A 26,926-nucleotide genomic window follows, 5' to 3' on the forward strand; every position below is an offset into this window, starting at 1 on the left:
GGTTCAGAGGTTTTTAGTTTTACATCTTTAAATTAAAAAATTAAAGAGATTTGCTTGTTTAACCTAACTTGGCTCAATAATTAATCCAAGTCTACACCTGCAATTAAATAACAAATATCTGTCAACATTTAACATTTTGTTTTCATTCTTCCTTCTAACATCATTTCGTTGTATTCGCCATAGATATTCGTGTATTTAAACATTTTAAAGAATTGGGAACTTTAGTTTTCAATATAAAAATATTTGTTTTATATAGTAGGCAATAAATAACTAGACAAAAAAATTGTTGTGAATGGGAACATTTTTATTTAATGAATTCTTGGTGTATTTTCCAACACTTGAATGGTAAACATATAATTGTGAACTATAAAAATTTAGAAGAAGCATTGTTTTCCCACTCTCCTTTCGGAAAAATTTAAAAATATCGTTATATTTATTCGATTCATACGTATATTTCAATTAAGATTTATATTTTTTGAAAACATATTGATCGAAAAAAGGATTACATATTACGTGCACGTGTGATATGAGCAATAATGCTTACTCCGCCTCGGAGAGCGATGCTTCCGAATCCGCGGATAATACATTTTGCATATTTTTACATCTTGTAGAAGGTAAGCATTCCTGTGCTCAATTGTATAGTTTCTGTTAAATTCTTATTATTGCCAGGAATTGGTCTTCATCGTCGTGATGGTGTAGGAGATTTTACAGAACGTCACAAAGATAAGGTTATACTTACTGCCTCTTTAAATGGTGTGAAATTCGAAGTAGAGGGTCACTCGACAGAAACTGTGACCATCTTTAACAGCAATTGTATTTGGGAGTGTGAGCTCAGTGATATTAAACGGTTCGCCACTGGTATTAATAAATTTATATTATTGTTATCAAACTTCGTTCATTTTTGTAATAGAATGAAAACAGACAATCGGCCCGTTAAATTGGAAATCTTTATTAAAAGTGGTAGAACGGATACATCTCCTCGTCGAGGAATTGGATCATTGCTTTTACCAATCAGAGGGGTTCCAGTAATAGCGGCATTGAAGAACGTGCAGGTAAAGTTTATACTAATATATAAATACTGGTATTGTATTTGTTTGGTTTTTTAGTTGAAACTACATTGGCATAAACTTAATGTACTAAGTTCGGAATGGCGGCAAAATAAACCGGAGATTTATTTGCTTTTAGTGATCGTAAAAAAGAATCTTATTGATAATGGCCAATTTGAAGTGTTTTTGGGAAAGGTAATAATTAAAAAAAATTAATAATACTGTAATTTGATATTTAAGGGTTTTTCCACAGAGAAAAGGTTTACTTAATGAAGGAATTTCTCCGAAATCGTCTGAGACATCACTAATGTTACAGTCACAAAGTAATGTATATGTACAGCTTCTGGAACAAGTAGGGCTCATCCAAGTGGGCAACAATCCAGATGTGGATTGTGACATTTTCAATGTGACTTTAACATTTAAACAAGTAAAGAATCTATTGAAAGTGCTGGAAATGGAGAAGAACTTCCACCGTCAAACTAGAACTTTTGTTTTCCACTACGATTTTTTAGGGAGCACTTCGCAGCTGGAAATGATAGCAAATCAGTCTGATTGCTATGCTATCAATGAAAAAGTTTCGCTGACATTTAAGTCGTCATTGAAAAGTCTACGATTATATTTTCAACGGATATTCTTTATACCAATAAGCATTTTCGTCAATAATACGGTTGTGGGTAAATATGTAGACATGTTGCCATTTTGAAGATTGTGCAATAAAAGTTTCGTATACGTAAGCATATGATATATACATGGTATTTTATATTGATATTGCAGGAAACTTTCGGTTGGATTTTTCCAAGTTATTACCAGAAGATACTCACTTCAACACGAGCAAGGCTTTTACAAAATATGGCACCTCTTATTTCGACCATATAAATAAAATTGTAAGTCCTAGAATGCCGAAGCCTTCAGTGGATTATATTTTTAGCATGCAACTTGTGACAAACTTTTCAAAAAAATTAAACCCAGAGCATGGGCCACTGACTGAGGCTTACGCTTCGTATAAAATCGATGAAAAGGGAGCAGCTGACATTACAGAGTGCTATCGGAATTTGGATTTTCCCAACACTTTGCAACAAAAGCGTGCTCCTTATGACCAAGGCCAAATAAGTAGTCGCAATTTTGCCAATTTTGAAATGTACGAACGGAATTATATGAAAATGCAAACTGACGCTTTTATAATTGGACGTGTTCTGGGGGAAAACACTGAACTATTTGCTAAATCATCGGAAGATTTTTGCAGAAACACTGATCCTTTGGCCCGTCGGCTAAGTAGACCAATATTATCTAATTACACCGACAATGAACAGGTACAATCGCTGGAAAGCATTTCCAATATTGAAATTTCAAGGGCAAGTTACATGCCAATCAAACCCCAAAATCGATCTATTGGCGTTAATACCGATCAGTTAGAGACCGATCCTGAGGAAATGACAATGAAAATTGTTAGGGAATTAGAGGAATGGAAAGCACAGCAAATGGAACACTTCATTAAAGGTTTGGAACAAAAGGAGGTCGAATATTTAGGCAAACTTAATAAAGATTGGGAGCAGCAACGGTCGATACTACAAGCTAGACTAGAAGCAAAACTTTCCGAATGTGAGAGATTGAATGCAGAATTAGAAAAGGCTCATGCAGAATTAAATTCAAATGCATTAAAGCATCAGGAGACAATTAGCATCGTACAGACAGTGAAACAGGATATTGAAAGAAGTTATGCGGAAAAGTTTCAGCAATTAGACGATGAGATGCAACGACTCAAGCACGAAATGCAGCAGCGTGCCACAGAAAGTGCAGAACGTGATGTGGAACAAGTACAGCAAAAGTGTCAAGCAGCGGACGTTATTGGTTTAGAGTCTGAGACTGAAAAGCTGGAAATGAAGATGCGAATTGAGCAATTGGAAAAACAATTGACGGCTGTGGAGAAAACACATTTCTCAGCAGAGCAACTGCAAGGCATGCTTGCAGATCTAGTAATTTATCACAAATACAGTTATTTATTTAAAAAAACTGATCAATAATTACAAATGAATATTTACAGCAAAAACAAACGGAACGTTTTGCAGACATTGAGAAAGCCAAAGACTATTATAAAGCACAGTGGTCGAAGTCGGCACGAGAACTGCATATATTGCAAATGGCATTGTTGAAACAGAAAGAGGCAGCATTGGAAGAAAAGAAAGATGTAGAAGTTGAGTAAGCACTTTAAGAAAGAGATTTCCACACATTAAGATACACTTTTAAGCACATTTTTATCATTTAGTATATGTTTGGAAGAGATTTTGGAAGAGGAACAAGAAGCTTTGCATAGTGATCGTAACGAATTGAAGTATATCAAGGATATACTTTATGATTCCTTGGAGTCTGCGTCACTTGACGATCTGCAAGTTGACTAATTTATGTCGTATTACCGAACAAAATTTATCTGTGATATACGTAAGCAATTTTTTGTAATTTGTGTATATACGGTGTAATTATGATTTAACTTTCGCATAAAAAACATAACGTTCTAAATGTTAATTAAGAAATTTTGAATAATGCCAATATTTTAATACAGTTTTATAAATATCAAAGTTTAAATTTACGCATTTAGTTTATTCAGAAATCATTTCTTTATATAATATTAAGAATAATTGCTGCCTACACTTTAATCCTGTACGCGCACAAAGTACGGTAGAATGTCTAAAGGCGCACTGTATGCCATTAACCATTTAGGACCATTGTGTACTTCATTGGTATTGCCGTCTTTCCATTGTCCTTTAGGCAAGTAGATATCGCGTTTGATAGCACCTTCTTGAACAACAGGTGCAGAAATGATGTCGTCGCCAAGAAGAAATTCTGAAAAAAGTTGCTTGTTGTTTTTCGCAAATCAGATTAATATTAAGTACAACTTACGATCATATACGCTTTGAGCAACCTTGTCGCTTGGATCGGCCCACCAGAGTGGCAGATTTACGGGTTCACCTGTTTCCGTTGCTAGTTTGAAGCGTTTAATAATTTCAGGCGCGAAATCTTCGTGCATTTTTACAAATTTTTTACTGATCTCAATAGCCTCATCATCGAAGTTCCATGGTACGTATGAAAATTGCAAGCTCGGCATGAAAACATTTGCTTGCAGCCAACGCAGAAACAGTTCTTTAGTTGGTGGGCCGTCATATCCGTTACCGCCGATCATGTCGGGCAGCACGAACGGATATCCGTTCAAATTCATTTGCAGTAATGTTGTTATGAGCGTTATTAAACCGTTATTCCAACCCCATACAGAGTCCTTATCGACAATACGTACGAAAATAGGTAAATCCTGTGTATTCTGAGCGGAACGTACTTCCACTAGGGGACCGAAAGCCGCTACGGTACGCAGATAGTCGCGTGTCATTTGTGTTGGCGAGAGGCTTAAGTCTCCCTGCAGTACTGGATCTTCTGGCATCCAACTTGTCTCGCCTGCGTCGAATTTGAAACTGTCAATGCCTTCGTCCTGCAATTTTTTCAAACGGTCACTGAACCAAGTGCGTACTTCCGGTTTTGTAAAGTCAACATAAGCAGACTCCTTTTCGCCGCTGTTCCACCATTGCGTATCGGGATTGCCATTATGATCAAGGATTAAGTAGCTAAAAAACCAAACAATGTTTCAATTACACCCAAGTTAGAAGGCTAATCAATCTCCCTTTTGCCAGTATGCTTACCTCTTGTTGAGAGACTCACTATAAATGGGTTCGCAGTTTTTATTGATGAACGGATGAATCCACAGCGTGACCCGAAAGCCTTTCGCCTTTAAGTCATCTGTCAGTTTCTTCATATCGGGAAATTTCGATTTACGGATCGTCAATGCACCATAGCAATCCTCCCAATCATCATCGATTTCGAATTGACTATTGTTGAAACCCTTATTTATGATTTCATCGGCGAACTCGCGCACAACGGAATCGTTTATATCTCTCTTATAAAGTGCCCAAGTGGACCAGATGGGAAGTGCCACCATGCGCTCATCCGGGTAATCAGTGGGATGACTCAGGAACTTGTTCACGGCGTACATATGTGCCACTTTTGCATTAGGCGCAAAGCCAATATGATAAATGAAAGTTACTTTTTCCGTGCGTGGATTGAAAGGCAGCGCACTCAATGCGCTGAAACATAATTTATTCTCGTAACCAACGGAGTTCAGTTCGATAAAAAGAGGTGTATTATCGTCGACGTAAAAGAAATCGCCCTTGGTATTAAGCCAATAACGTTCAGCAACGCCCATATTTTCCAGCTCCTTAGTCACATAGGAGAAATTCGTCAGCGTTTGTTTCTCAACGGGCCAGTAGTGATCTTTATATTCTGGCCCGCCATACCAATGCGTATGCGGTGTATCCAGGTCGACACAATCAATAGGTTGCGTACCAGCGGGTACGCTGCGCGACACACGAATATGTACAATATTACCATCGTTGGCGATCAATTCAAAAGTAATGGCTGTGTCTGCTGTTTTAAGTGAATAAGAACCGGTATCTGTCAACTCCAGATTACTATCGCTGGATGTGTTCTCCAACGAAACAGTTTGTAGTGTCTTGGAACCTAAGGACATTGGTATTATTTAGAATTTTCGTTTTGAATATAACGGTAATACTACCTTTCATTACTTGATACTGTAGTGGCGTGGCGCGGACCAAACGTAAATAAATATCACTATTTGGGAACTTGAAACGTTGTTCTACAGATTGGCAAGAATAGATTTGCAGTGTATTTAGACATAGTGCAAATAAGGCACAAGTCACGACAACACTTTTGTAGGCCATTTTGGCTGCTGTTACAAGTTACTTATAATTGTGTATAATTAATTGCTTGCACTTTTTGCCTGCAGTCCTGGGAAAATATTTTTTATTTAATTACTATTGTTGTATAATTGCACTGATACAGCCGCGCTGGTAGCCCGTTTAGCACTGTGCTCACTTCTGTGATCCAACCGCATTTATACGCGTAAAGCTCGTTTTAGTTCCCACAATGAATCTCTACCAATACAGTGCTGTGGTGTTCTATTTGCAATTTGATAAGATATTTTGCTCGCAACCATAAACAATACTCTTGAATTGTGTTCACTTCTGAGTGTTTCCTCTACGTAGGTTTTATCTCTCCAAAGAACTAAGAAGTGTATTTGAATGCTTGATAACAGGATTCCAATAGTTTAGAGATATTGATAGAGAGCTTTGTGAACATCAGAGGGATACATACATATGTACATACATACGTATATATGCAGATGTATATTATAAATAATTTTTGCACCTCTTAAATTTGTTTAAACTCAGTGCCCTTTGAATTTGGATTTCCCGAATTTCTTGTAAAAAATGGAGACTTACGCTATCTGTGGCTGTTAAATTAATTGATTAATTAGTTGAATTAAATAATCCTCCCACCGCAAATTCTATCATCGAACGAGTGATTCGTTGGAAATTTATTTTAATTTAATTTGTTTTCTACAACAAAAACACTAATAATAAATATGCTGAATTCGGACTAAATTTATGACCAATATTATAAATATGTATATAAAATATTATAAATATGGATATCAAGAATTTTACATCGTAAATGTTGGTGTTCGTTGGGATTTCATTCGAAGGATTTACGATATACTTTTCTAATTTCTGTTCAGTAAGATTCAATCTGAACAGTTTGGTACAATCGTCGAAGCTCAAGTTCATACCGAATATTAGTCTACTAGGCAAGGTAGTTCGTGCTTTGCACGATTTATTTTCTTTTTCGGGTTTAGAGAATATCTAACAGAGTCGGCTTATAAAAAGTCTTTTAACAAAACTGTGTCTTTTTTGATGAAATATGTAATCAGTTACGTATGAGTTTGTATGTATATTTGTTATAAAGTACATATAGTTGAAAAACTCTTTCAATTGCATTTTATTTATTGTTTTTAAGATGTTCGAGTGCTCTCAGTGATCAGCGAATGAATTTCGCAATTTCATTCAGGGGCCACCCTCGTACAAGACATTTTATCGTGTGCCTCAATTAATAGTGAAGTGTTTTCTCATATTTGGCGCATGACAATAATGTGTTCGTGATCTTGGAGGGTTAGTAGGGAAAGGGATTGTTAATGAAAACACCTAAATAAAACAAATGAAACTTCATTATTCAACTTGTGGCACTTTTCTCTAAGTGGTAAGTCTCTACAGTGTATGCTGTATTTATAGAGCGTAATGAGGTAAGGCTCTTAAAGTCCATAGAACATAGCACAATTGGCGAAAATTGTATATTGAGAAATAATAGGCATTATTACATGGATGTTGTATGACTTAAGTAAATGTCATATAACGCATATAATAACAAATTTGTTTAATTTATTGTTTTAAATACACTTTTCTGTATTTAATGTTTTCAAATTAAATTATCCTTCGTTGTTCCAAACTCCTTCAGATAGTAGATATATTTGTGCTGTGAATTAAAATTAGTTTTTATCTCAGAGATCAAAGAAAAACTAATTTTATGATGTTTTTATTATAATGGAAAACGAATGGTACCCACACATATGTACATATACATATGTAAATATGTACATTCGGATGTACAAATGCCCACAATTATCTTTTCGAGTGTTTTTATTGTTTTGACGCTTTCATAATATTCTTCTCTGCCACTAGAATTGTTTAATTACCGCCTAGAAACATGATTAGTTGACACTGATTTTGAGCTAATGACATTTCCGTGAGTATTTGTACGTGTTTCATATACTTAGTGGCGTCTGCAGATGCGTGCTCCAGGCGTGCGCGATACAATTTGGTTCTGAACACACCCGCTCTGATGTTCCTATTTGCTTTTCACACAGTTTTGCTTTGTTGTAAATGAAATCTTCAATTTAATTATGTAAATTTTTTTACAGTTTTCATTAAGAGTGATTAGATACTTTCGCAATTTGTAATCAGTAATTGATTATTTTGATAATTAGTTTATGCTATACTTACATATGTACATCCACATGCATGTTTTTTCATGGAGGTAGGACTTGAATAAGAAAAAACACACAAGCGTCACAAAACGTGAAAGTTTCGATGAAAGCTTCAAAGTTGTGAAATTGCTTGGGGGATACATCGCTACTCACACTATTCATTCGTGTTTATAACTGTTTTTTGCATTTTTTAAATAATATTTTTTATCCAAAATTTATTCGTTATTAATTATTAATTTTATATTAAACACATACTATTAACATGCCAAATAATAGGTACCTCACATACCATCATCAACCCAGATGGAGTAAAGTCAGCTGGATGTTCGAATATTCTGATATTAATTCAAGTTTTCACCCGATTTTATCCATTATAGGCATAAAGATACTCTATTGTGAACACGCTTTTTCAATTTCACCCCGAACTTCGGAAATTTTTATGTAGGGACCAAGAGAAGTAATGACCAAATTCAGCCCATTTTTGACATTCAGACATACTTCTCTCCGGATTTCAGTTATATATCTCACACATTGACCGATGTTTTTGGTAAAAAGTCAACTAAAGGCACTGGAGTCGGTCGAGCATTATTTATTTCAACTATTTTCACACTATCGTAGCTTAGGTTAAAATATCGATCCAAGAAAAATCTCACTTGGACAGCTTAGTATGCCGGTCCATTCTGGTACAAACTCCTAAAAACTGGGTCTTAAGACTCTTAGTCATGTCATCTTTAATGTCAGTTTCGGCTACGTCTTTTGGTTCGCTGAAGTTAAGATTATCGAGATGTTGCCTCAGTCATGCAAAGGTTGGATTGGAGAAGAAATCGTCCTGATGTTTCCACCTCATCCTCTTCCATACAACTTTGACAACTAGTGTCTGACTAGATTCTAAGCCTTACCGCATGAATGCCTATTAGACTGTGTTCAGTAAGAACTCCAACAATTGCGGCTGAAATTCTCTTAAGGCAAGTAGTTTAGTAGATCTCTGGCGTTCTACTCTAGGCAGAAGGACTCGTAGTCGCACAGGAACTGGTCGTCGATAAGCGCCTGCTAAGACCAAGCGAGGAACATTGGCGCAGTGCTAGAACGCCAGACGCCAATGGAGATGTAATCCGGTCCCATTCCGACATGAACGAGGCAAAAGTGCCCCCCTCTGGCTAGCTTTGTAAAATGCCAGCGATTTCGCTGTGATCAAGTACCCCAACGAGGGTGATGTTGAAGCTATTTCTAGTGCTTACCTCCGTTAACCCTCATAGCAGCCACTTATGCTAGAAAAACACTACAGCCTAAAGCTAAGATTGACGGAAAATTCCCTACAGAAGACTCCTCCTCCAACCCTCCGTCCTAGCTTCGACCCATCTATGAAAAAGCACACTGCAGCTCTTCTGCAGTGACCCGTTTGGCCCTTGGGAGGAGAGAATTTCTGCTTGTCTTTGTACGGACCCCTTCGTATACTCAGCTTCCTTAACACACTTCGCAACAACAAACGTGCACGCAATGCCACTATGCTGGGTGCTATGTTTAAAATGGCATTAAGTTGAATTGTTGGTGTAGTCCGTAGTGTACCGGAGATGCCGATGAGAGCCGTCTTTGGACACGCTTAAGATTTTAAGAAAGTGTAGCATTTTCGACAAAATTGGTTTCGCTATGGTTTCGTAGAGCCAAAACAATATCTTTGGTGAGAGTTTCCACCTTTTCTTTATATCTCCTCTACAGCAATATAAAGCGACCGATGCCTTTCTTCCTCTCCTCAATATTTGGCTTCCATGAAAGCTTTCTATCAAAGATAAGCTCTCTATGTTCTTTTTTATAAAAATCAAGTTATTCGTTAGCCGACGGGATACGATTGATATCTAGATATAACGGTGCCAAATAGGTTGAGTGTAGTCAGGGCGATCAAAGAAGTATATACCAAGCTATAGAGTCAAAATTGTACAGACGCTGTTTAAAGACAGAGTTAAAATGGGCGAGTGAGAGTCAAATTTATCAGATTGTATACGCACTTGTCTATATAATTTAGTATTTTATTAAAAAAATATTTTAAAATTATACAGATTTGTTTTGAAAATATATAAATTATAAAGCTTATAAATGTATTTTAATAGTTCCAACAATTTTGCAAATACTTGTTCTTTTTAGGAGTCATTTCCAAGTTTAGTAATTAGCTTACCTTAAAATATTAAAAACCAAGAGCGAAAAAGGTGTTAGAAGCTCCTCATTCCACATTAATTCTCCAAATTTAGAAATGAAAAAATAGTGTAAAACTCTAAATTATTGTCTAAAAATGTTAATTCAAATGATATGTACATATCAAATAAGATTTAAATGAGTCTTATTTAGGAGCTCTTGAAGACCGTACTCGTATCTTTTATTGTAATCTTTTGTTCGTATTTAAATTTCATTAGTAGATTGAAGCGCATTGACAATTATTAAGAAAAAAGTACTACTCTACCAGTATTACCACAAACCCTACCTAAAACAACAATAATATGACTTATTTATTACAGAGAAATAAAATATAAATTAAAAAAGAGCGGCAATAACACCACCTCTGCACAAAAGTAACTCTATTCCATTAGCTATAACTAATTATGCTGCGTTGAATCAAAAAGGTCAACCTCTGAGTCGCTTATTTCTACGGCTTCAATAATTGTCGGGGCCATATCGAATTCGACTGTCACATCGTCGCCCACGCAAGGTGCCAGCTCATCTCGATAGACACGCACTGTGCCGTGTATGTCCTGCTCCTCTTCATCATCAGCTTCGTCACCATCTTCTTCGCCTTCGGTCAGCAGCGCTACACGATCATAGCCGATATTCGGTAGTGTGATCACATTTCCGGTTGTGCTACCGTTTCGCCAGAACGGTATGCGCAAATTATTCCGGCGTGCTGCCGAAACAAACATAATGACGAGAATGATGAGCAACGCTGGCACCATGATTAGCGTAAGGTATACGATGCTTGTCGGATTCATAGCTTCATCGTGCTCTACGCTGTCAATCGTTTCGACTTTGGCACTGAAGACGTCCTCGAGTCTATTACCCGAACTACGTTCCGCAAAGACGTAGCAAAATGTTTCATTTGTGCGTGGTATTTTACGCAATTGGCTGCCAGGCGGACAGGTGCTGCATTGCGAATTTAGTGGTCCATAGCAGCGTTGGCAGGTGTTGTCGCATTTGTCGCAGCGCCGCAAATGTATCGGTTCCAAAGGTTCACTCGTGTCGGCATATAAGCGCACAGCTTCTCGTCTGCGATCGATCGACTGTAGCTCATCGTCGTCGGTTATACTCGTCTTGGATATGATGTTGTCGCTTAGTATCGTCGTTCTGTTGGCCGTCGTGCTGTCGCTGAGGATGGCATAAGTGTGTATGGGACATTGTTCGTAGCAGTGGCCATTGTAATAATACGTAGACGCGGCACATTCTATTGGCACGGATAAAAGCGAGAAAGAGAGAAAATATTAGCAAAACTTACATTTAAGCATGAATGTATACAAGTATGTACAGCTGCGAACAAGAAAAAGAAAAAATAGCTGTTACTATCGCGCTTTTATATAAATTCGTATAGATCATATTTAGCAACTTAAAAAATTTAAGTTTTTACTTAAAATCTATATGAAATTACAGAAAACAGCGATAGGTACTGCTATTTTTATATTCGCAGCTGTAAGTGTGTGCGCTTTATGAATGAGAGTGTGACTAAAAAAAAAAACAGTTTTCATTTAATACAAAAAACAAACGCTACCGAAACCAAATGCAAAATAAATACCAACACCAATTCCAATACAGTTATTTAAGCAGAAATTAATATACTTTTGCGAGCCGTTAACAAAAGCGGATACATACCCGGTACAACGATTAGCACACATAAAAAAACGTACAATATTACAGCACAAAAATGAAAAATAATTTCGTTCTATTAGGATATGTGTGCATTACTACTTTATATGACCTGCCGCCCATTTGGCACTCTGGTTTAGTTGGTGTAAAGAGAACGGGATCGAACTCTTCTAATGTGGGTGGGTCTGTTTGTGGTTTTGTCAGGGAAAACGTTAGAAATAAGTGGACTTGTGGTCGAGAAGATAATTTGAGATTCTTCAAGGTATTCAGCACTGCTTACAGCTAACCATTATTTAAAGTGCTGTGCATTCCTTAGAGTGGAAACATAATCGTTTTCGGTGTTTACTTTTTCTTAATGGCGATGATCACAGAAAACATATACATTTTCACTTGTTTGACTTTCTTTGACTTTTTGTGAGGTTAATTGAAAGACCTTTGTTTATGCATTCATTAGAATAACGTGCACATAAACGAAAATTTCGGCTTTACATATGTATGTATGTAAAAACAGATTTGAACAAAATAACGGAGTTCTTCCACACATTTGGTTTTCGCAACAGTCGATCGTTTAAATACAAGAGGTTATGTTTAGTATAAAAGTACTAAATCTAAGGTTCTACTTTATTTACAAACTTGTGCTTTTATTGTTTGTATGTACATATGTACGTGCAAATAGGTATACTAAAAATTTAAACAAAATAATTAAAATGTTTCATTTTCAATAAAAACAACAAATAATCAATACAATAAAGCGCAGTGTGCAGTACATACAAATATGTATACATACTAACGTGTACAAATCTGAAAATTACCAAATTAAAATTAAGCCGCAATTATGTAATACTCAAGGAAATTGCAATTATATACATAAATATGTATACCTACATACATATATAAATACATACATATATATGTACATATTATAATGTAAATAAATACCACACATGAACCGCGTACATTAGTTAAATTGAATTAAAAAGCTGTGCGTCTAAGTCATACTTAACATGTGAGAGCGCATTGATTAGTTTTAATTTTGGCGTTACAAAAACAACTTGTCCGTGAATACAATGTCTTGCATGAATGAATGAACATATGTATGTATGTAAATGCAGTTTTTCATATTCATGGAGCTTTTCTTATTACTTTTTTGCGAATTAAATTTATTATTTTTAATGTTATGATTAAAATTAATTAGTGCTGCAATTATGAATGCGCATTGTTAGCGAAAATAATAGTTAAAACAAACAATATTTACGTGTTTATTTCATAGTTATAAGAAGAAATATTTCACTGAACTCACCTTTGACTATTTTGAATGATTTAGTTACATATGTATGTGTCATTTCGATTTGTAGTTTTGAAAGAGATAAAGTGGTCTTTGGTTATGTTTACTTAGCCATTTTACCAAATGTGCGGTTACGGTTGTCTTATTTATTCATTTCAACTCAATTGCTATTGCGATAGTTGCAACTATCTAAATTTCATTGAAGCATTTCAACTCAAAGCTCTACAAAAATATTACTAGTACATATTGTATGTACATACATACATACATATGTACATATGGGTGCCTTGCTTGCAGTAAATCACAAAAGGATAATAAACCATTCATAGTAGGCAGAATGGTCTACCCTTAATAATACATGGTCTTATAGTTTATGGATCGTTTGTATAGCATTGGTCCATAGTAGCGCGTCTTCAAAGTACGTGTAATTAAAAATGGTGATTGATCGCCAAAGACCTATGGAGTCATGACCTTTGTGGCATTCATTCCTTCCTCCCGTTCAAGTCAACACTTTCAATTCTATACCACAGCAAATGGTTTGTGGGCTTTTCGCCGTTGGGTAAATAGTTCCAACTTGATCGTTGAATTTCTTACTGCTTTAAAATACAAATGGAACTTACATATGTCATTTGAATATTTTTAAACTTCACGCACTTTTTAAAAGGATTTACAAAAATTTATGTTCTTGAATACCTAGATTCAGAATTTATGAATAGCGGAAATATTTCGGTCCAAATGTATAAAGTAGAGACTCTTCCGCTTTGGAAAATGATAATGAGTTTCTTCGTGTGTATCGCTGTGCTTGTCGGTCCGCTATGTACCTGGTAAATATACTTTTTCATATCTGCTTTGTAACAAATTTATGCTTTGTACGAAATAAAATACATGAATTTTGTGAAAACATATTTTATTCTTCGCATCGTTCTCATTTCCGATTTACTTGCTGTTGTCTATGCAATTGTTTATTATAATTATTTATTAATTTTTCAATTACTTTATCAATTACTTAAGACTGTAGCTACTGCACATTACAATTAAAATTAAATTAATTTTCTCTTTTTTTATTTTTCGGTTTTACTCTTTTTTATATTTACACGTAATACATACATACATACATTTATGATTTTCATTATTTGTTTTTTTTTTTTTGTTTCATTTAATTTACTTTATTCTTTAATGTAATTTATTGTATTTGTTGCTGCGCTGTGTTTATTCTCGTTTCTTCTATGATAGTAATATTTTCTTTTTAGTTATTTATGTATACATGTTTTTTTTTAATTTGTATATTTTTCTTAAATACTAAATGCACACAATATTATGGTATGTTACATGTTTTTTGTTGTTAAATATGTACTATATGTGTTTGCTGACACCCATTTCCCATGTTTTTGTTTTACTTTCTTTGCCTACTGCTGCAAAGGAGCAAACATCCGATTTATTCATTTGCCTTACATAATCGTATTTTGAGGCTTTTTCCCTTCGCTGTTTTACCCCTTACATACGAACACATCTTTTCTGTGCTCTCCTATTGGCCTTAACATCGCAATTGGTCGTGGTTTTGTAAGCTCCCTATTCGCCCTTCGCTTAAGTTCCTCATTCGCCATTTGCTATTTAACTTGGATTCTATTTTACATTTTGCTGTTTTCTCTGTATTTATTTCTTTTGGCTTTTTGTTTAACTATTATATTTCGCATCAGCTTGCTGCCGTTAAAGTTCGTGCGTATGTACGTATGTAAGATATTTGCTTAAGTTATAAGTACCGACGCCCAAAAAAAGTTTATTTTAGCAATGGTTTAATATTAGCAATTAACAAAATGTAGCTTAAGACAAAATCGTAATTAAATGTTATCGCAAAAAAGTAATCAGATCACTACAATAATAATGATTCATAAGCGGTTAAAAACGAAATCTACAAAATTATACCAAAATCAAAATATATATAGGTATATGTATTAACTATTAATATTTTAGGGAAGTTTTAGTAACAAATTACTTAATATTTTTTCCTATTTGTGCGTTATATTGCTTGTAGCTTTTGTTCATTGGCTAACAAAAAAAAAAATTGCTAATTAACTATTTAAAAAAAGGTTTAAATTGTGCTACTAATTTACTATTACTCAACGCTGCCCCACACGCGCATTTACATATATATTTTGTGTGTGTATATTTATGTATAACAGTTAGGTTATTTACTTATCTCGCTCGCCTATACATAGCAATGTTACCAATATTCGAATAATATATCTTTTTAGTTGGTATATCATAAAGGGTGCAACAAAATGGAGCGCCATATTTTTAGTGGGATATTTACTACCGATATTTTGTGTTTTATTCACGCAAAAGCATACATTTTACGAGCAGTAGTGTTTCAGATCCTGTAAATATGGCACTCTGTTAAAATGCATTTGGGTTTTGCTCAAGCTGTTACTGTGCTACAGTTTGTTATCAGTATTGTTTTTTGTTTTAAATTACAAATAAATAACATTTATTTACTTAGTGTAGGCATGGTGGGTGTGGAGGTTCAACAAAAACAACAACAAAAAGGCAATAAAAATTTAAAATAGTTGGAAATAATGCAAAACTGGGAATAAATGAGAGCATAAAATTGAAAAAAAATGTATGTATGTATATTTATTAATAAAAAATCTGGAAAATTTTAAGTTTGGCTAACACTTGCAAAATGTAAAAAAGAGGAAAACGTTGGTGTACAAGCTGCCTGACATACCTACACAGGTGTGTTGATGCTTTCAAGATTGATAGAAGAAAAGATTACGTCAGCAAATTCAAGTGGCGTCATACTTTTGAAATTGGAAGGAAAACATAGAAAAACTCTCAAATAACATGTAAATTGTAAACAAAAACGTAAATACGTTTGTTAATTCGTGAAGAATTAAACTTAATTTATTAGCTTTTGGATAATTTTTTTAGTGAAATTAATAGAATAATATTACGGGAAAATATTTCAGTAACTTTTAAATGACTGCTTTTATATGTTGACACCATAATTGCCTAAAAAAAAGTAATTGCAAATACTTGCCGTAATCTTGTCTTCTATCATTCTCTATTGCCTTCAATAAAACTAAAAGTGCTAAAGATAAATTTTGCATAAGAAATTTAGTGGAGGGTTTTAAGCTGAAAGGGCAAATGTTTTGCGGTAACTCCATTGTACATGTACATATGTATATATAAATAAAATAATATGTACATACTTGCGGCTTGAAAAGCTGACTGTTAAAATCTAACTAATACCGTTATTGAAACAGTAGTATAAAATATACTTTAATCCACATTTAAAGATTAATTAAACTTTTTTAACAACATTCTAAACATTCTAAATTGCTAACCAAATAGCCCCTTCAGCTTTATAAATTATCCTCATACATACTTGTATGTACTTATTTATGTACATGTGCAAGTACAAGTATATCATTATGACGAGCCTTTATTTACATCTAAGCAATTGCATTAAAATATTACGAGTACATATGTACATACATATGTACACATGCGTTTTTGTAGTAAACGTAATTAACAGTTATTTGATTATTCAAAATATTGCACTCAAGTTACTTTGATTATCAAGGATTATATATATATATCGATAGAAAAAATATTGAAATTAATAGTCAAATAGTTTAAAATAATCATGTAATTCTAAAAAAATTAACATTAAATAAAAATTATTGAAAAAATGGCAAGCAAATTGAATATCGTTATCAAAAAAAAAAGCAAAAAAATGATAAATATTGTCCATATGGGCTAGAATTGGGGCTCATCTCACATTCAGAAAGAGAAAACGGATCTTTCACAGCGCTCAATGCTTTGTGTAAGACTAAATAACTAATTAGTTTTTGAGGAGTTAGGAGTAGCCTCGTCTTTTTTAAAAATCTGCTGCCTGAAAGTGTTTGGAATTTTAAGTTGAAAACGCCCCATGTGTTCTTTTTTGTGAATTGTTTGGAATACATGTCAAGTAATATACACTGCCCTCTCTGTTGTTAAAATGCGATGTAATTTCCTCAAAACGTTTAATATAATATTTATATTTTAAAAGAAAGTAATAAGCATCCAGTCAGTTTGTTCTACGGTTTAATTTTTTTTAGCTTTTGCATAATGCAAAGTTTTTCCGAGCTATTCATACTATTATATCCAAAAAAAATACGATTCTAACGAGTTTCGGATTAGTTGAGATTTTATGCACTATTTTACTAAACAATCAGATCTATTAATTAAAGTGCTAAATTTAATTTTACCAATTTATACATGGATACAGTTTGGAATTGTATTTCTCGTATGTAAAACATTTTTTGATATGTGAAAAATATAATTATATTATGTTCAATACAAAGTTTACAAAATTTTTTGTATTGAAGCATTTCAAATTCACAATTTAAATTGCAAATTCGTAAATTTATTAATCATACTGATATGGAAATTATTGTTCAAAACATTTTTTGCGCTCTGTGATGCTTAGCTAATTCAGCTCAAAAAGAAAACATTTGAATAGTTCTAATGCCATGAATATGTATATTAAAAGTACCTTTCATTAGTCGGAACAAATTCAATATTTGTTAATATTACTTTATACGTTACAGCAGCGCTTTCTTTCTTTACTTTATTTCTTTATTTTAATTCTAATTTCTTATAGTTTTTTGACGCTTAAAAATGTTCGCTCTTTGAAACGCAGGAACTTTTTGCTTACATAAATTTTGTATATTAGTTTTTTATGCGGATTTTTGCATTGCAATCTGTATTTTTAATTTATTACTAATCCTATTCTATTTTATTTACCTCTGTATATTAACTTAATACGATACATTATATTACATATTTGGCCAAAATTTTAGGCTGAAAACCCTACCACCTTTTTGTGCTTATCATATAAAAACTGACGATGATTTTTTTTTTTGGAATTTTACAAAATACGAAAACTTTAAACTTAAATTGGAATAAATATTTAAAGCTGAGCACAGTAGGACGCATTGCAAAGTGCATAGATTGGATTAACATAATGATTAATTTCTCTCTTCACTCGTTGCTTTTCCTTGTTGCTTCGTGTCTCGCCCTAATCTGCGCTCAGCCTTAGATTTGCGGAAGCTAATTGGAGTGGACCATGGTAGCTTTATAGTCAGCAACACATAATTTAATTTATAAACATATATTTAAGCATTTGTTTTGAAGAAAATATTAGTCCATTGGCTAAAAATTATATATTATAGATATTTAGTTCGCTTTTCAACTTTAAACGTTATTGGAATTTTTTCGAAATGCGAAAATAGAAACTCTTTAACTTGAGTTAATTTATGATTTAAAAATTTGTTTTTTTTTTAATTAAATTTGTTTAATACAACCTAGATTATTTTTTATGCTTGCAGGCATTGCTTAATAACACTACTCAACAAATGTGAAGGAAAAATTTGCGATTGATGCAATTTTAATGAATCTGATTACTTTTCAGCAAAAGTTTTGCAAAAGCTTTGATAAAATATTCTTCTATATATTTTCCTAAAAAAATATGTACTCATAATTAAAATATTAAGCTTTCATAGCTTTCATGCAATGAGAGTAAACTTTATGTTGCGGTGCCAGCAACAATGTTACAAAAACAATAGCTTTTCATAGGTTTGATATAATAAGTAGAATTTCAGTTTGAAAAAATTTTCTTCAGGTGTGCGTTAAGGCATGAGAGAAACGCTTGCAAGCAAAAAACTTTGATATGCACATGTTTTTCCTTTGATTTTCCAATTATAATCGGATGTATTTGGCTTTGTTGGTCTAGGGTATGTGCTTTTAATTCGAACTAAAAAAAGTTGAAGCAACGGTTAATTGTTGGTTGTTAAAAAGCAAGTGGATATACATACATACATACATACATATGCCGTATGTATTCATCAAAATAAAATGCAACGATGACTCGCTGGCTTCAATTGGTTGTCATCCGTTGGATTAATTACAGCTGGCACATACATACATATGTACATACATGTAAGCAAGTAAATAAAATGCAACAATTGCGTGAAAATTCTATTCGATGTAAGGGTTGGCAAGATGCGAGTGCAACTTGGTAATTGCCCTTTCGACAATTTCTCATATTGTGCATGTATTAAAATTACAAAAAGGTGCTACACACATACATACAAATACATCTATGCATTTATTTAATGGGGCGCAAATTGCATTTTGGCAGGTTTTCTTCAAAAAATTAAAAAACATTGCGAAAACTTGTTTCAGTAATGCTTGTTCTTCGAGCTTTTTATTAAATACAAAAGACATTTTTCGTTTAGCAGTGTGCAGCGGGAAGACTTGGAAATTTTGAATTACTTATTGTTTTTCGAAAAGTGAGTATTTTTAAAGCCTACATTTGTTTTTATTTTCCTACAACTAACTACAATTTGGACAAGAATATAAAACAAACACACACACACACGCAACTACACTTTGTAATTAAAAACGCAATTCTTTTTATAGGCAATATTCAAAAGGCTTACGTGCATGGATCTTTTTAAAATAAAGTTATTTTTTTTTTAATTTTTTTCAATTATCATAACAGAGTTCGAAAATATTATTATTTTATATGTAAATCTTGCATCGGAGAGATGTTAATTTCAATGAAGTTTATGTGAGCACATTTTGAAATTCTGGTTTTATGCACATGCTATCCTTAGATTGCATTTGATTGCTAAAATTTAAAATTTGAAAACCCTAAATATATTTGGTTTACTTTTAAATTTCTTACAAATTTAGTAAAAGCCATCACTTCGAGCTTAAATGCGAATATACTTTACGTGTACGGCAAGTTTAGTCATTTTTAGAGCATTAAAGTTATGAATACCTAGTATAACACTAACCAATTTTAGTCCTTTCAAAATAAATGGGTATCTCATTATTTTCCGCTAATTAACGAGTTCTGTATAATTTGCGCTTGCCTTGTTTAAAGTGTGTTATTTAAGCAATTTGACGGTGTGTTTAGCGATTTTCGCTTAATACAAATACCTCCACTGTTTTTTATTTAATTTTTTAAGATATGAAATTTTTGAATTTATCGAAAAAAAACCGTTTTATAGAAAAAAAATTCCATGTGTTTAGCTAACTTAGCACTTTGTTTAAGTATATCCTCGGAGTTTTCTTCTTTTATAAGCCATTACCCAACTTAACTTAACAAAGTTGACATCTATGTAGTTTGGTTGTGATTTCGCCTTTTGATTTGGTTTCACTTCAATCTACACAGGACTTTGAAATTTATTATTGAAATAAATGTAAATATGTTCAGAAGAAATTTTTTTAGAAGCAGAAATCTTACACGCACATTACAAACATACATCTTATCTTTTACACTTACTGTATTTCTAGTAATATTTTTTATTTTTAGTATTTTTTGTGCTTTTGTAACTAGCTTTTGTTTAAGCTTCAATCTCAATATAAAAGTTTTGAAAAAATGTGTTTGCTTTAGAAAAATCTTGCGCGGCTTACTCAATTTGTATTGTAGTCTACTTATTATTATTGTGAATTTTCATTTTTGTTTTTTTTGTTTTTTTGTTTTGCTACTTTTTGGCTTGCTATCAATTTACAGGTTTACTTTATACAACTTTTTGCATATTCGCAGTGTTAGTTATTGTTTTTGTTCTAACAACTGTGTCTAGCTATTGCCATTTTTGTTATTGCTGTTGTTGTTGCAATTGAAGTTTAATAGTAATTGTGTTAATAAAATGATAATTAAACACAAACCTAAACATCTTTGGTCGGATGTCGCCTTCAGGCACGACGCATTCGTCTTATCGTTGGCCATCACACTCGATTCACCCACCTGCAAATGAAGGAATAAGAAAGAATTTAGTATTAAGAGAAGACGCGTCAAAATAATGCATATGCGTATGAGTGTAATTGAGTTAGAAAACTTCGGATCTTGTGCCCGCGTTGTCCATCTGAAAAAGCCTCGACTGCATGAAATGCAAAAAAAAACAGAAAACCGAAGAATAACTTCAATTAGCCGTGAAGAAGTGACGAAAGTTAAGAAGGAACTTAATAAGTGAAAAGTATGTTCCAGGGAATGCCAAAAAAGCGAAGCAGCTATGAACTGTAGCAATGCAAAACCCCGCAAGGAAAATTGTAGGGAAGGCGGCAAAGAAAAATTGCAACATTGCTTTTCTTATATACATATGTATGTACATACATATGTATGTATGTACTTGGCAACTTTGTGTTCGCTTTTGTTGTTTTCACTTTAGTGCACTGAAATGACTCTGCGCGGTCACTTTGCTGGGCGCTTTGGCCCAACGTGTATGTGTGTATTTTCCCAGCGTTGGAGCGGAATGTGTTTTGCCGCAAAGCAGACATTTTGGTGTACGTACCAATTTATATACGTATAAATGCCTGCTTGGCATGCCACGGAATGTTGCATGTTGCCGTGCTGTCTGCCACAAACGATGGCATGACCAATGGCGCGCATTTTTCGGCTATCTGCCTTTGCAGGGGGCTGTCTGCGTGACTCAAACCTACAAAGTGGGCTAACTGTCTGCAATGTAATGGCGTTCTGTGTGCCCGCTGGTCTGCCCAGTCCCGTTCGCGTGTACATTGCTCTTAGATGCCAACAAGTGTCATACATGCAACTCCTAAATACACTCGTAAATTTAAAGGATCTCAAGGGTCTTAGCTGCATAGCCACAGCGCATAATGTATTTGCTTTTACTACGGCTTTGGTTTGCTAACTTGCGGGCCCACATACCGCCACACATATGCGCAGCGGTAAATGTTTATCATTTATTTATTTATTCGTGCATTCCGAATGCAACAACTGTGGCAACTATCATGAGTGCGTCCTGCCATCTTGTGGCGTGCTGTTGTCTTTACTCTGATCTGGTCGGTTTTATTTGCTTTACTTATACACGTTCATACATACATATGTATGTATATACGGTGTGTCTATTCTCTATTCGCCGACTTTTGCCCATAAACGCAAAAATTGCAACCAGCAGCACACACATGGACAGACGAATATACATTTGTTTGCAAAAGCGGAATAAAAGGAAAATTAGTTAAAAGCGGTTGTAGAGAGAGAGAGAGAGAGAGAGTAGAGCGATAGTAAGGCTAGCCGCGGCAACAAGCGCTAAGGCAGCGCCCAGTGACAGACGAATTGGCGGCAGCAGGTTATTCAACTTTTAGTTTATTATATTTTTTAAATTTTGTTGCAATATCTATGTATGTACATATGTATATGGATATTTTTGTTTTATTATCGTTTTTGGAGTATAGTGGTTTTTATCTGTTTTGCTGGGAAGCTTAACTTAAGAAATTAGAGTGGAAACAAAATGTCCTTGCGCATACTAACTGTTTTCCCTACTAATATTTATATGAATTACACATACTTATGTACATATGTATCTATATTAAGTGACATAATTGAACGCTGCTATAGGGAAGATTGGCATATTAATCCCTATGCCATCGTTGCTTTTGTTGCTTCCTGGACTTGCAGGGTGATCGATGAGCTAAATTAATTCCATCTTAAATAATTTGAGGTCGCAAAACAGGTACCATGAATTCCATTCCATCGATAAGTGATATCACCGACGGAATGTTGGCTCTATTAAACCATAGTTAGCTTTGGAAGACAACAGGGTTTGTTCGGAAAGTAATAGGACTGATTTTCTTCCGCCGCGACTGTACTTCCGAGGGCGTTCCTAACTAATAAACGTGCGGCTGGTCAGTGCTCCTGGAGTCAGGACAAACATTTTCATGCAGCGTGTTTTTGGGAGTGGTACAAGCCGAAAATGCAGCGTTCGTTAAAGCAGAGGTACGAGACCCAGATATTGCTTTAGCAAAAATTGGTGGTTTTCGGCGGCACCAGGCCTTTTTGGAGGGCTGGAATGAGATTGCTGATGAAGACCGTGCTGGGAGACCTGCGACTTCGACAAACACCAACAATGTGATTCGTATGCGCAAAGTTTTGAACTCAGACCGTCGACTAAGTATTCGTTTATTTGCCCTGATGTTAAATTTATCAAAATCTGTGGTTCGGGACATTTTGACGGAGCACTTGAACATGAGCGAGGTGTGCGCGAAGATGGTACCAAAAGTGGTCACTGACGACTGGAAATTGCGGTGAATGGAAGCGTGCCAAGAAAATTTGAACATGTGTGAAAGTGGAAACCAATTTTTGAATAACGTAATATCAGGTGACGAGTCATGGATCTTTGAGTATGATCCCGAGGCAAAGTGGCATTGTGAGACGACAGAGGGGATCTAAGCAGCATGCACTTCGGATCTCAAGGCTATTCCGGATCAAAGCTTGCGGGGAGGGTTAGTGGAGGAGTGCACTGTCTGGAACTTTCCATTATCTCCACTGCAGGGTTCCTGACCACTGCAGCGTCTTCCAAGCAGAGGTGGCTGCCATAAACATAGCAGCAGATCCATGGCTCAGGAGCGAAGCCTCCTTCAGAGTGGTGACTATCCACTCCAAAAATAAGGACAGCGATATCAGCCTTGAGTTCGCAGACTGTGTGCTTTAGACTAATGAAAGGATGTATAGGCTTCTTGTCTCTAGCAGCGAGTAATCATATGGTTAGACTGGTTTGGGTGTGTGACCCCAGCAGTATTGCAGGAAACTGTAAGGATAATGAGCTTGTCAGGACATGTACGTCAGTTGCAATTACTGTTGGGCGTGAGGCCAAATCAGCAAGCGCTCGTCAACTACTAATCAACTGTACAGTGACAAAGTCCTTCAGCCTCTAGGTAAATCGAAATAGATCTAGGGAACTCTTCGCTCTTAGTAGGGTTCGTCTTTCAATGTTTGTAGGATTTCTAACTGGACACAGTTCGATCGGGATGCATGAGGAAAGATTGAATATCATACCGGATGTCAGCTGCATTAGCTGTTTAGAAGAAGATTAGATAGAATCAACTCAACACTTCCTCCTTGAAGATTTCGCTTTTGCTAGATCAAGACAAAACACCTCTGATCTCACCCTTTTAGACCAGGTGAAATATCGGAATTAGAAATAAAACAGACCATAAAAAGTGCTTATAATTTCATACTCTTTTTTACCAAATTTATTTGATTTGCTTTCGGCTTTTTAGCTCTTCATTAATTTTAGTTATCATTTCATTTTTTGTTTTTGTTTCTGCTGCAACTAAGCAAAAAAGCGTCATCAACTAACCAGCAACGACAGGCATTAATTCAACCAACTAAACCAGATCTGCTGGCAGAGCAAAGAACCACAGACGCCAGCGCTGGTTTATGGGAGCAACTCAAATGCAGGGTACATGTACTCGTTCGTGTATGGCAGCTCACTGAACTGGATAAGCAAAAGCGGGTTTGGCGGTCGAATGAGCGAGCGACATTGGCAAATTGCCCGCTGGCAATGTAGTCAGCACATCACAGCGAGTTGGAATTGCCAAAAATGAATTCAATGCAGATTTCTGAAAATCGCCTTTCATACTTACATACATACTATGTAGAGATCCGAAGGCATATATGCATATTGGGGTGGAACTTTTATTTTAGTAGGAAGGTTAGGTTCTACGGATGGAGTTAGTCAGCATGTAAATTTCAGAGTTATGATTAAAAAAACTAATTTTTGATTTACGATTTTATATTGCTTTTCGTCAAGTAATTTGGGGATTCCAACCCATATATTTATATGTAATGTCACGCAATCGTAATAGAATTGATAAGTACCACGTAGGCGGGGTAAATTATTTTCGTTCAAGTTCATTATGTACGAAGAAACCAATAGTAAGTTGAGAAAAAGAACAGAAACAGCGGACTAAAGAGCAAATAATAATCTTAGATAGCATTTATGCATATACTATTACTTTCGGAATGTGGACAACCCTAATATTCAACTTTGTATTCCTGCTTATATAATGATTTCTTGCAGCGCTCGATTGGTGGTCTGCTGGCGATGAAATTGCAAAAGCAGCATCATTACCGATATCAACCAATGTTGTTGGCTTGCGGACATATGTTCAACCAACCTGCATACATACAAACATAAAATGCTGACAGCTATGTGGATGCTGGCAGAAAGGGTAATGTAAATTGGCGTTAAGCACACAATGCGATGCACCTAATTTATGCGGGTTTTCACACTAACAGAGTTTCTTTCTCCTCAGTGGACAAAAAATGCAATGATACTTGTAATGTAAACTCGAAAGAACCCATTGTTTTTCGCAGCACTAACGAGACTTCAAAGAAGGCATAAATATATTAATTTACAGATATTTATTAACTGCAAAACTTTCTCTGAGCCAAGCGATAATTTCACATTATGCGAGTGAAATGGTACGGAAAATCGCCACTGCCGTATGCAAATTGATGCAGAAGTCAGTCAGCCACGCGATTGCTCCATTGCCAAGTGCATTTATTCCAATTGAATGGAAATTTTAAAGATTCATAAACCTCACTGCCACACTGACAACAGTTGCAGAAGGACAATAACTGTATTTTGCTCCACCACAACAACATTTTCATATAGAGAAGGCTCGCAATTCTCCTCGGCAGCGTGCATTTTCCTCTGTCCTAAAGATGGAATGGCAAAAGCTTGCTGTATCTCGAGTCGTGTCGCCTCCACCTTCTTGTATTTCTTGTCTGTTATTTGCGCCTCACAACAAGCCGCCCGCAAGGCTCTGTCCAAACACCTAAATGCACATATGCACATTTGAATGTACTCATATGTCGGCAGGTATCGAGTGGCCACATTGAAATTCTGTGCAGTCGAACCTCGAACAAGGCTTGGCCTTTGCCTCTACCATGTTAATTTCTGTGAGTGCTGTTTTTACAATAAACTTGCAACAACAGCTACATCAACAACACACAAACAGTGTGGACTGTTTGTGTGCATGTGGACCATAATTGCACGACGGTTGTTATGCGGTGTTGGACATGCCAAAATCATAAGCTAGTCGAAGCATGCACCCAAGAATGCAGGCGGTGTAGAGCAAGCAGTTACTGGCCACAACGATATTTTCTCAGCAAGGTACTTTAAAGTTTAGAGGCAATTAATAAAGTATTTTAACTTTCATATTCCTTGAAATATAAGACAAAAATATACTTTCCTCAAAAACTTTTAATTTGCATGGATTATGAATCTTTAAAAGGGGGTAAAGAAATGTTAAAGTCAGAGCTTAAAGCTTTGGCAGTGGACTCTTCGGCTTACTTACTTCGGCAACTTTTGTAGTCTTAGTGTAAGCTGGGTCTTTGATTTCTCTTTTGTTTTTTATTTCAATAAAATACGATGTTAAACCTACAATAATTTGGTTCGAATAACTCAAATTTATTCAAGTAACCTGAGACGACTTAAGCGGATATTCTAGTCTAGAAATTTGAATTAATTGAATTTTTTCATAATTAGATAGTTTATCTCCCCAAAAGGATTTTTCAAAATTCAAATTATTTCAGAAGTTATAGCCGTTTTAGTGTTGTGACAAGAATGCATCATTGTTTTATTTTTCAGATGACCACAAAGGTAGAAAGGAGGATGGCGTCATATGTAGAAGTTCACGCAAGTGAGGAAAGTTCTCTGATCGCCATTCACTTGGGGGTGGCCAGAAACGATTATTTTACATATGACTCAAGCAGCTCACGACTTCCGGTCTTTGACCGAGTATCCTCTGGACCAAAGAACAATCCGTTTGAAGGCGAGCTAAAGTGAGGTGTGTGCTGGGTTTGGGACCCGCCACGTAAAAAACGCCCCCCATGCAAATGAACAGCTGGTACGATGAGGAGTGCCATGTCGCAGCTGAGAGAAAACAGACTGCCTACCCCTCAACGTTATAATCGACTACAACACGTGCGGGATGGGATAGATACCCAGATTTGAAGAG

At 35.1% G+C, this 26,926-nt stretch overlaps 3 protein-coding genes across 6 annotated transcripts in view; 1 reads left to right on the forward strand and 2 right to left on the reverse strand.

The window, feature by feature from the left end:
- Nucleotides 1–406: 406 nt before the first annotated feature.
- LOC120772516 lies at nt 407–3,611 on the forward strand. 2 transcript variants are annotated; one of them, XM_040101168.1, is made up of 8 exons: nt 407–614; nt 670–847; nt 911–1,052; nt 1,107–1,241; nt 1,300–1,720; nt 1,821–3,019; nt 3,088–3,242; nt 3,310–3,611. In XM_040101168.1, the coding sequence occupies exons 1-8, from the start codon at nt 527–529 to the stop codon at nt 3,440–3,442; spliced, it is 2,451 nt and encodes an 816-aa protein (XP_039957102.1). In that variant the 5' UTR covers nt 407–526; the 3' UTR covers nt 3,443–3,611. The 2 variants fall into 2 exon arrangements, with proteins under 2 accessions (XP_039957102.1, XP_039957111.1); XM_040101177.1 differs by having other exon boundaries at nt 700–847.
- A 9-nt stretch (nt 3,612–3,620) lies between these two features.
- On the reverse strand, nt 3,621–5,974 carry LOC120772524 (myogenesis-regulating glycosidase). Its single transcript, XM_040101191.1, has 4 exons — nt 5,659–5,974; nt 4,730–5,603; nt 3,942–4,654; nt 3,621–3,884 (listed from the first exon to the last, which is right to left on the reverse strand). The coding sequence occupies exons 1-4, from the start codon at nt 5,822–5,824 to the stop codon at nt 3,694–3,696; spliced, it is 1,944 nt and encodes a 647-aa protein (XP_039957125.1). The 5' UTR covers nt 5,825–5,974; the 3' UTR covers nt 3,621–3,693.
- Nucleotides 5,975–10,313: 4,339 nt separating this feature from the next.
- The window catches only part of LOC120770974 (furin-like protease 1), a 264,355-nt gene continuing 247,742 nt past the window's right edge, over nt 10,314–26,926 (reverse strand). For all 3 annotated transcript variants that reach the window (XM_040098713.1, XM_040098722.1, XM_040098730.1), the window contains 2 exons: nt 20,831–20,909; nt 10,314–11,407 (listed from right to left, as the gene is read on the reverse strand). In XM_040098713.1, the coding sequence (XP_039954647.1) occupies nt 10,569–11,407; nt 20,831–20,909 (918 nt within the window). In that variant the 3' untranslated portion in view covers nt 10,314–10,568. The remainder of the gene's footprint in view (nt 11,408–20,830; nt 20,910–26,926) is intronic.

This window comes from Bactrocera tryoni, chromosome 1 (genome assembly GCF_016617805.1).
Source record: "Bactrocera tryoni isolate S06 chromosome 1, CSIRO_BtryS06_freeze2, whole genome shotgun sequence".
Taxonomy (NCBI): Eukaryota; Metazoa; Arthropoda; class Insecta; order Diptera; family Tephritidae; genus Bactrocera; species Bactrocera tryoni.